General features: G+C 57.0%; 1 protein-coding gene across 1 annotated transcript in view; it reads right to left on the reverse strand.

Moving 5' to 3' along the window:
• Positions 1–10,823, reverse strand: part of ARHGEF18 (Rho/Rac guanine nucleotide exchange factor 18) — an 82,440-nt gene that overhangs the window by 9,584 nt on the left and 62,033 nt on the right. Inside the window, exons 11-18 of the mRNA XM_077745720.1 lie at positions 9,451–9,589; positions 8,310–8,422; positions 8,006–8,146; positions 6,146–6,396; positions 5,364–5,489; positions 3,145–3,262; positions 2,087–2,335; positions 1,010–1,086 (exon numbers count right to left, since the gene is read on the reverse strand). Coding sequence (XP_077601846.1) covers positions 1,010–1,086; positions 2,087–2,335; positions 3,145–3,262; positions 5,364–5,489; positions 6,146–6,396; positions 8,006–8,146; positions 8,310–8,422; positions 9,451–9,589 — 1,214 coding nt within the window. The remainder of the gene's footprint in view (positions 1–1,009; positions 1,087–2,086; positions 2,336–3,144; positions 3,263–5,363; positions 5,490–6,145; positions 6,397–8,005; positions 8,147–8,309; positions 8,423–9,450; positions 9,590–10,823) is intronic.

The raw sequence follows: 10,823 nt of genomic DNA on the forward strand, positions 1-10,823 counted from the left end.
CTGAGGGGGAAGGGGATGGGGGGGGCAGCAGGTGCCCCATCTATTTGCAAACAATTGAAAGCAGAGATATTTTGCCATCTGGGGAAAAAAGACACGACTGCAACGATACCCTCATACTCTCTGTTCACTGTGTTTAAAAACATGTTTTATGACCAGTGACACACGCCACTGGACAAACCCCGGAAATACAAGGGTAGGCAGTGTATAATCACCAATGAACCTTCTTCCCAACTCTGTGCCCCAAACAGCCAGAGTCCCAACTCTGTGCCCCAAACAGCCAGAGCCAGGCGGTATTCCACTGGGATCCTCCGAGAGACGATGCTGATACAGCCGCTAGAATGCATGTTAACTGGCAGGGGTGGGCTGAACTGGGCCCCCCAAATCCTGATGTTAAAGCCCTAACCCTCCTGGCACCTCGGAATGTGATTATTAGAGGTAGGGTCTTTACAAGGTGTTTAAGGTAAGATAAAGTCATTAGGGGGGGCCCATCCAGTCTGGCTGGGGTTCTGCTAATGAGAGGAGACGGGACACAGTGTCACACGGAGGGGACGCCGTGTGACAACACAGGGCGGGGATGGCAGTCTGCAAGCCAATGCGAGAGGCCCCAGGAGAAACCAGCCCTACGCGGGCGAGACCTGGCTCCCGCGACAAGGGCATCGTGGGGCCAAGACGGTCACAGGGAAGGAAGGAGGGGTTCTCCCGGCAAGGATGCGGGAGCCCCGGAGTCCCTGAGCCCCTGAGCGAGGAAGAGGCACAGAGACACACAGGCTAAGACCAGACAGGATGCTAGCAAGAGCCGCTGAGGCCTCCTCAGGCAACCGGACAGGAGCCCGGGTCTCAGAAAATTCTACTCCTGCCCCGTTGGAACCTCCCGGCCCCTGGGGGGACCTGGGACAGCGGGTGAGCTTTTGGATGTGTTTCCCCAGCCGCCCCTGTGCTGGCAGCTTCACAGCCACCCCCCAACGTCCCGGAGGGCAGGACCGAATGTCCAATGAGACAGGCTACGTACCACGGAGGCAAAAACGTATTTTTGATCCTTTTCTTGTAGCAGCAAAAGCACGTCAGTCAGAAGGACAACAAGGACATCTAACGAGAAAGCGCAGAAGGAAACGTCTCATGGGGTCACAGGGCCACACGGGCCCTGCCAGGCTGACGCACACAGCCAGGGACGGCCCGGCCCAGGGCGGTGGGGGGCTGGTGGCCCAGCCTGGCGCCACGATGCTTCTACAAGAGCCCGAGGGTTTCCGTACGCCTCCCCGCTCTCCATCACCCCCTGGGGCCCAATGTTTGGCACAGATCAGTGGCTGGAGTCCCGGCTGCAGGCTGCGGAACCTGCCATCCAGTCTTTGTTGTAATGGCACCTGCAGGTCTGGCCTTTGGGACTCCCTGGCTGATTCCTCAGACGTGAACTGCCCCTCGTTTTTCCCGCTCCCAGGTCAGCCGGGACCTGAGCCGGGGACGCCCAGGGCCTGGCCTCAGGCCCCTCGTGCCCTGAGATCCCTGCCAAGAGTGGGCTCGGTGCCTTGCCCCCACGGGGACATCTCACAGCAGAGCCCTGGCACGCGCGTGCAAATCCTGCACGGAGCGTCCAGCCGGAGCCCGCGTGCAACACCCAGACCAGACACCTCTCCCTGCGGGTTCTCTCCACGGCCGCCTGCTGGCTGCTCCCGCTCAAGCATTCACTGCACTTTCCACTGCTTTTGGTTTGTTTCCTTCTTTCTCCCTTTCTGCCCACTGGCTGGGGACCCCAAGGGGATGGCCCGCCCACCACCCCCTGGGTGTCCCGCACCCAGGAGGTGCCACACGGCCTGCCGGATGCTCGTCTGTGCAAGTCACGAATAGGCGTATTTGGTCCCTGGCCACCTCAAGCGCTTGCCTAATGATCTTGAAAGACGCTGGTGTCAACGGACAGGTGAGGAGGCTTCCAGAAGCTCGTGGAACGGCCCATAAACGCAGGGGGTGGGCCTGCGTGCTCTCTGGCCTGGAAGCACCCCGTGGATTTTGGAGGTGGGCCCCACAGGACACCCTGGGCGGTGAGCAGGCCGCTTGGAGACACAGCAGAGCCCTTCCAGAGGGACAGGCTTACCTTTCAGGCGCCCGGACGTGGTCTTCCAGCACAGCGTGCCCTCCAGGTGCAGCTGGCGCTGCAGCATGTCCTCCTTGCGGAAGGTCAGGCCGTTCTTGAACTTGCTGGATGACTTAAGGTCCATCTTGGCCGCAATCTCCCGGAGGCGCTGGCCTTTCTCGCACTCGCTGACCTTGGCGTCCACTTGGGAGATGATGTCTCTGATGAGCTTCAGGGCCTGGCTCAGGTCTCTGTGGTCCTCGCTGCCGGCTGCCACACACCGCAGGGTTAGCGCCTTCCTGTGTCCCCGTTCAAATATGACAGAGGCGGACGTGCTATGGGCTCTACGAGGTGCGCTCCCTGCAGCCACTGCTCAGAGGACCCTCAAGAATCACCTTCCAACCCAGATGCGGATGTAAATGCTTCTCCAAATAACTGCGGCAGCATCTGCTTTCTGCCGAGGCAGAGCATCCGCTGACCGTGGAAGCTGAGGTGGGACTGAATGACAAACGCGGCCCTGCCTAGCTCTGCTGCCTGCCACTCCTCGGTAGCCCCCCGCCCCTGTGCCCACAAGCACTGCCCAGAAGACTCCCTCCACCTCCCGCCATCACCCGGAGCTGCTCCTGTCACTCTAAGCGTGTAGCATTTGAGGCAGGGCAGGGGCACTCAGGCCCTGCCCCTGAGAACCCCAGGCTGGGCCATGTGCCCTTCCTCCTCTGCCCCCCCGGGTTCCAGGCACAAGCCACGAAGGCCACCTCTGTGCCCGTCGGGATCACCACTCATCTACCCCCCAGACGACGACCCAGGGCTGGCTAGGGCCCAGCCTGTGCCAGGGGCTGCCGGTTGACAGTAGGCACAAAAGACCGGCACCCCGTCCTTCTCAAGTCGGAAGCCCCAGCACCCAGCACAGTGGATGCAGCGTGGTGGCAGCTCGGTTAGTGGCGGCTGAACCACGATGGACCCAGGGATGGAGCATGGCGGGGGGTGCTTCTCCAATCTGCTGCTAAAATGGGGCAGAAAGACCGAGATCACCCCTCAAAGCAGCAGCGGGCAAGGGGGAGCGAAGAAAGCCACTGTACCTTCTGTGTTCTGCATAATGCGCTCCACTAGCACCGGGTATTTGGTGATGCGCTGAGTGACCAGAAGGATACACTCCTGCACGCCAAGCCGCCTCACGATAGAAAAGTTGCCAATTTTCTATGAGATGGGAAACAAACACTGTGTTGGCATCCTGGCTCCTGCCAGATCAGCTGGGGGCTGCTTCCTTTTTCGGCCCGCCAAGGCCTTTCCTCCCTGCCGCCTCACTGAACGCTTGCAAGCACGGCCTGGCTGCTGTATACAGAAAGGCCACCAGCGCAAAGGCAGTGTCCCCCTTTAAGTGCCCCCCTTAAAGGAGGGCCTCTGCTAACCCCACGAAAAAGAAACCAGAACCAGGGGTGCATGGGGGGCTCCTTCGGTTGAGCGTCTCTTGATTTTGCCTCAGGTCACGATCTTACTGTTCGTGAATTCGAGTCCCATGTTGGGCTCTATGCTGACAGTGCGCAGTCTGTTCAGGACTCTTCCTTTCCCTCTCTCTCTTAAAATAAATAAACTTAAGAAGAAAAAAAGGAGGGGCACTTGGGTGGCTCCATCTGTTAAGCATCTGACTTTGGCTCAGGTCATGACCTCGTGGTGGTTTGGGAGTCTGAGCTGCTGTCAGCACAGAGCCTGGAGCCTGCATCATTCAGACCCTCCATTCCCCTCTCCCTGCCTCTCCTCCTACTTGTGCTCTCTCTCTGTCTCAAAATACAGGGGGCGGCAGGGAATCATCCAGAGCGCTGTATATTACACCCCCCACATACGTGTGCGTGCATATGCACACGTGAAGATGACTGACGGCTGCCAGAACTGTCTGGAATGACCCCAGCGTCTGCGCTCGGAGTCCGCCCCCTGCTGGCTCTGGATGCACAGCTCTGGCTGAGGACCTGAGGGCAGTCACGGGAGCCGGTTCAGGCTGGGCGGGCCCAGCTCCCAGTGCCCTCCAGGGCATGCCACACATTCTGCATTTCTGCTCCCCTGGCAATCAAGCACTCCAGGAATGCAGCGACTGTGAGAGCCACTTCTGAGGGGGCCCAGGGGGGCAGTCCGGGCTTTGTGAGGTTCCAGGGACAACCTCCAAAAGACCCTCTGCCTTAGACAGTAGACCCGTCCGTCTGTCCACTGCAACTGCAATGGTGGAATTTAAAAACCTGACATTTTTAAGTTTATTTATTTTGAGAGAGACAGCGTGAGGGAGGGGCAGAGACAGAGACAGAGAGAGAGAGAATTAGAGAGAGAGAATCCCAAGCAGAATCCACACTGCCAGGGCAGAGCCCGATGTGGGGCTTGAACCCATGAACCATGAGATCATGACACGAGCAGAACTCACGAGTTGGATGCTTCACGACTGAGCCACCCAGGCGCCCCAACACCTGTCACTCTTAACTCTAGACTATTAGCTATTGGCCATCACTTCCAGGTAAAGTCCTTGGGGACTAAGCTGACAGCTGAGTGACCTCGACCCAGGTGCACCTGCAGGGATGTGGGAGGAAGGCCTTGTCCCACCTCGGGGGCTCTGGATGGATGCTGCGTTTTTGGTTCTGGGCTGTGAGCACCCGTATGTGGTTAGGCAGAAGGCAGGTGGGGGTCATTTTCCAGGCCTCGGGGGACAAATGGGGACCAGAGAGGGAAGGAGGCGAGGGAGGGGCAGTTCCCAGGACAGGGGGGAAGACGCTTGTGTCCCCTCGGCAGTCTGAGGAGTGGTGGTCAGCAGGTTCCACGCTGCGGCCTGCTCGTGTGGCCGGGAACAAAGCCCCCGGTGTACTTGGCTTTGTTTTACCTCTTGCGATTCTCTACATTTCATTGGTGTGTTCCCAACAGGTTTGTGGTTAAGAAAGAAAGAATAAACTTGAAAATCACTGGTTTATAACAGGTACCTGGGGTGCCTGGGGGTCTCAGTCGGTTAAGCGTCCGACTTCGGCTCAGGTCATGATCTCATGGCCCGTGGGTTCGAGCCCCGCATCGGGCTCTGTGCTGATGGCCAGCTCAGAGCCTGGAGCCTGTTTCAGATTCTGTGCCTCCCTCTCTCTCTGAACCTCCCCTGCTCACGCTGTTTCTCTCTCCTAGAAATAAATAAAACAAAACAAAAAAAAATTAAAAAAAAAAAAAACATAACAGGTACCTTATAACCTTAAGCTCACCAAATATTAAAGTCTTGTGGAGAACAATCTACAGCAAAGACGATGCCTTTTTTAATTAAAAAGGTGTTTTTTGTTTTTACCTTGATCAAGCTTTGAAATTTCTTGTTCTGTTGCAGCAGCAACTTGTAATGACTGACCGCCTCGTTGTGGCCACTACAAAAGACACCATATTTTTCTTTCATTCTGTCCCCATTTTCACCTGAAAACTGCAGAAAGACAATGGAGACGTTACTGAAAGGGGGCGTGGAAACCTCCAGGGAGTGTTCTCCTCTGGCTCCGCTGACTCCGTTAAAGTAATGTCATGCACTGACTTGGGATCCCACTTTCTTGTCTAACACACACGCCCCAGCATGTACGGGGGCCTCGGGGCGAGCTACAACGAGGCAAAAGGAGAAAACTTCCTCATGGGCTTTACTATGTCCCAGTGAAACTCCCTGAATTCAATCCAAGCAGGGAGAATCAACTTGAGCCGCAGCGCGTTAGAGAGATTTCAAAGCCAAAGGGGGCTTCTCCTAATTCACTCTGGTTAGCTGACTGGGGACGCTTCGAGCACTCCGAGGGCGGACGGGCACTTGTGGGTCCCCTCTGTCCATCCTGGCCTAGGCTCAGAAGCCGACTCAGAAGGCAGTTTAGGCTTGGGCCCCTTTGCCACAGATATGCTTCTAACAGCCGAAGACACAGAGGTCGAAACCAGAAAACGAAACAAAACAGAACACAACACAATGCAGCGAACAAACGAGAGCCCCGCGTGCAAGCGCGGATGGTGTCTGTGCAGGCGCGTTTGGCCGGCAGGCATCTGTGTTTCTAACCAGAGCTGCACGGCCGTTGGTGAAGGCCCCGTGCCCGGCCCGGCCGTGCCCACCTGCTGCACCAGGAGGTCCCCGATTTTCTGGATGACGTAGTTCCGGTCACTGCCCTCCTCCAGGGACTCCTGGCGGCGCTCCTTCAGCCTCGAGAGGAAGTGGCTATGCATGTCCAGCAGGTCATCCACACACGGGAAGAGGCGGCTGATGGCCTTGGGGCTGAACTGCAGCTCCTCCTGCAGGGCCCTGGAGTAGACCTTCAGCATGATCTTGAGCGTCCGGACGTGGTGCACCTCCGTCTGCACCAGCTCTGCGGGGACACAGACCAGGGGACTTGCCCATGCGTGCCTGGCGGGCTGCTCCTGGCCCTGGGGGTCTTACCGCCTGGGGGCTGGTCTCCTCCCCGCCCCAGCCCCCCGGCCCAGTGCTGTAAAGGTCCCAGTTTAAGGGAGCAGCCAGGGCTGGAATGATGTCAGGAAAGATAGGACCCGGGAGGTGTGCAGGGACCTCAAGTTCACGGGAGGATTCAAGCCCGAAGACATTTCAGGGCTGGTTTAAGCAGGAAGATTTTGTTTTAATTTGTTTTTTTAATGTTTATTTTTGAGAAAGAGTGAGTGAGAGCACACAAGAGCGTGGGGGAGGGGCAGACAGAGAGGAAGACACAGAACCCAAAGCAGGCTCCAGGCTCCGAGCTGTCAGCACAGAGCCCAATGCAGGGCTTGGACCCACGAAGTGCGAGATTATGACCTGAGCTGAAGTTGGAAGCTTAATCGACTGAGCCCCCTGGGTGCCCTAGCAAGACTGTTCTGATGAACACAATTCCTTGGGAAGTGAGGCTCGCATGTCAGTGCAGGTTAGTGAGCAGACCCAGACCACGGCTGGGAGGAGGAATTCAATTCTTGTTAAAAGGCAAAGAGAGATTAGGTTTTGTGCTGGAGTTTATCTGTTGTTTAAATCAGGCCTTGCTGCTGTTAGGAGACCAAACAAAGGTCAGCAGAGCCTGCCCCGGGCTGCCGGCCATGGGGCTGAACGCAGACTGTCCGCCCAGAGGGGGAAACAGTGTGGCCAAGGGTGGCCCGGATGGAAGCGTCCAGATGGGTCCCGTGTGCCTGTCGCTGCAGGACCTCTGCCCCGGCTCGGGAGCCCTGAAGCATCTATCGGGGTCTCCTCTCGCCCACACCCCAACCGACTCCAGCCTGGGCAGGAAGCTGTGTGACACGGGGAGGGACACAGCGAGAAGACCGGCGTGTGCCAGAGTCTCCTAACAGAACCGACGAGGGACAGAAAACGCCTCCGCAGACGACACGACACGGTCGTCTCGGCGATGATTCCCACAGAGGAAGAATCATAAGAGGAAGCGGGCGCTTTGGGGACAGGAGCTCCGATCAAGCACGTTGTCCTGGGCCTTTATCATCCCGCTTATAGGAGGTCCAGAGGCCCGGAGGAACCTACGTGGGGCACCCGCCGCGGCACCTGGCCCGGTGCTGGGCTCTTGTCTGAGAGCCGCGCTTTGTACTGTGACCTGTAACCTCCCGTCCCAGGCTCTCCAACGGCCAGCTGGGAGGGGCGTCCCATCCCAACCAGGAGCCAGTGCTACGTCCCATGTCCCGACCCCGGGGGGGGGGGAGGGGGGGGTGGTCACTAGGGACAGCTGGGATGGGCCCGGGGCAGTCTTCTCTGTCAGGGCTGCAGGCAGGGTCAGGAGGAGTCCGGACCGGGCACTCGGCCATGCTCGTCCTCAGGGATGGGTCCTCACAAAGCCCTCCCTGGCCACCTCTTCCCTGCCTGGGATGCAGGGCTGCCCTGGGGGCACAGGCGGAGCCTGCGGTCCCCGCGGAGCCCAGACTCCCAGGTGCAACCAATCAAAACAGAGAAGAGAAGGAAGTGGAAGGTCAGCGTGACCCTGCAGAACTTCTCACCATAGAGCACATCCTGCCTCTTGACCACCTCTCTCTTTTGCTTCTTTGCAAACGCGGCATCCACAGAGAGGCTCCAGGACTCGGCCTCGAATTCGCGAGCATCTGACTCGATCTCACTCCTCAGCGAGGCCGTGCAAGGGTCTGAGGGGAGAAAAAGCGGTCACTGCCCCAGGGTGTGCGGGGCGGGGGGGGGCGCCTTGCTTGCTGGCTCTGGGCCACCCCGGCCCACGTCCCGTGGACACTTGGATATGGGTCCTGGCACTTTCCCAGAGGGACGTCCGGGAAAGAAGCGAGGGGGCTGTACCTTCTACGAAAATGGGCTCGGTGTTCGAAGATGTAAGTGAAAGAGAGTCATCAGCTGCCGGCTTAAATTTTAAAAATATGGAGTCGGCTTCATCCATCTCTCCTGTGGCTGGTCTAAATAAAAATCATAAAAACCATTATTCAAAAAAAAAGGAATTAAATACACATACATACTCTTTCTATGAAGGCAAATCTATTTGAGAACTTTCCAAATTTCTATATAAAGTTAAACTTTGTCACAGGTCTTTTTTTTTTAAGATTTGATTTTACTTTCTTTTTTTTTTTTGAAGTTTATTGAGAGAGAGTGAGCGAGCGAGCAGGGGAGGGGGCAGAGAAAAGGGAGAGAGGATCCCAAGCAGACTTTACACTGTCCGTGAAGAGCCTGATATGGGGCTTGAACTCACGAATTGTGAGATCATGACCTGAGCTGAAACCAAGAGCCGGACGCTTAACCGAGACTGAGTCACCCAAGTGCCCCATAGCTCATTTGCAGAAATCAGGAGACTATCTGTCCTCATAACATCAGGACTTCCTCCATCATAACTGACTTCAATTCAATGTCCAGGTACATTCTCAGGGTGAGTTAAATTGTACGCTTCCGTTAATGGCCACCAGAGCCCACTGGCGCCCCTGGAATTCTTTCCAGCGAGTTAGGTGGTCATGGCCACACTCAGTCGAGGGCGGAGGGAGAACCCTTTCTTAAAGGAAAAAGACAATCAGTCCTTTCCCCGCCAGCCCGTACGAGGACCACCATGATGACATGTCAGCGCTAGGTTTTCTACCCAATCCTTGCTGATTGGAGAAATATGGGAACCACCTCGAAGTCCATGGAGGACGGGGTTAAGGCATAAATACCGGGATGCTACCTCCATGGCAACCTGAGTGGGACTTCTAGCGTCATCTCAAGCACAGACAGAAACCCCATCCAAGGGCCCTTCGAAACAAACTGGCTGCAAGTGGCCCAGCACGCCCAGGATCTCCGAAGCAAAAGTGTTACCAGGAATTTCACCGTGCGGCTGGTGATCACATTCACACGGACCCGAGGGTCTCCTTTCCGAGAGGCCGCCTGCGGGGTCCCCAGGGGACGCCCCATCCTGCTCCCTCCCTCCCTGCACGCGGTGCAGAGAGGGGACCCGACTCACCCGAGCTGCGTCCCCGTTCCCGCTGGACTGGGTGCTGGCTGTGGGCCCCCCTTCTGTGAGACCGTCATGCCGACATTCCTGGACAGGCCCGGGCTGCCATCCGACAAGAGGGTGGCCCTCGGGTGCTCCTTCAGGGACGCTGCGACAGAGGTAAACACGGAGTTGGTGCTGAGGAAGCGGGCAGGGTAGCGGAGCTGGCCCGTCCGGAAGCCCCTCTCCGACTGCGGCCGCAGCACAGACAGGATCTTGGAGGTCAGCAGCTCGTTATCCAGAAAGACGTTCTCGCTCCATTTCCTAGGAAAAGAGCTATAGAAAGATAGCTCGGGGCAGCCACGGAGGGCGCCATCCCTGTCGCTGCCTTTGGAATGCGTGTTCCCCATGGTCACAGTCCGGGCGCCGGGATCCGGCGCGGGGCCAGGCTACGCTGTTTTTATACCTCCGTGCGAGCCTTCTAGAAATGTAAAGCTGCGCCTTCTCCTACCGTATTGGCTGAGACAGCAGGTCGGCAGGGCAGGAAATGGGTCCCCACTGTGACCAGTGAGTGTGGAAATCGCACAGTATCTTCTCCTTCGGTAAAATAACAACAAAAAAGCCCGACACCCCTTCCCTCCTGGCAGGGGGTGAGAGGCGGAGAGCAGTTTATATTCACTGCAAATAATCTAAGATCACCGAGGGCTCTGCGCTCGGTGTGCTCGTGCCGACAACACACGCACGGCTGTAATTAACCCGAGATCGCTGTCAGGATGACTCGGAGACCCAGAGACCGCAGGCCACGACTGCGCCACACGCGCCCCTGACCGTAAGTGCTCGGATACAATCTGAGCACCAGGGCGGGCGAGAGGTGCCGATCCTATTTTACACAACGATTGCAAACCTAACACACGACAGGGTCTCCAAAGGGTTCTTCACACTCATCTGCTCGTTAATGAAGGAGCCGAGGTGAGAGGATGTGTGTATTCTCTGGTCAACTTCCCACTGACGGAAAGATGCAACTCAGAAGGCCAAACTCTTGCCCTCTCCAATTTGGCAAATCAAGTTGAGCGGAGATGGGCTGCTTGGCTAATTCGTTCTCAGGGGGAAACCCACAGCGAAAGCTCTACTCCAGGTGAGGACAAAAAGCAACGTTAGGAAGAAGTCTGGGAGTGACTGGGAGAGACTGGGAGCGACTGGGGGCACCCGGGGGGCTCAGTCGGTTGACTTTGGTTCAGGTCATGATCTCACAGTTCGGGAGTTTGAGCCCTGCGTCAGGCTTTCTGCTGTCAGCACAGAGCCCGCTTCGGACCCTGCCCCATTCTCTCTCTGCCCAGCTTGTATACGCACTATCAAAAAACAAACAAACAAGCAAACATTAAAAAAAAAAAAAAAAAAAAAAA

Source organism: Crocuta crocuta, unplaced genomic scaffold, assembly GCF_008692635.1.
Source record: "Crocuta crocuta isolate KB4526 unplaced genomic scaffold, BGI_CrCroc_1.0 scaffold650, whole genome shotgun sequence".
In the NCBI taxonomy this organism is placed as follows: domain Eukaryota; kingdom Metazoa; phylum Chordata; class Mammalia; order Carnivora; family Hyaenidae; genus Crocuta; species Crocuta crocuta.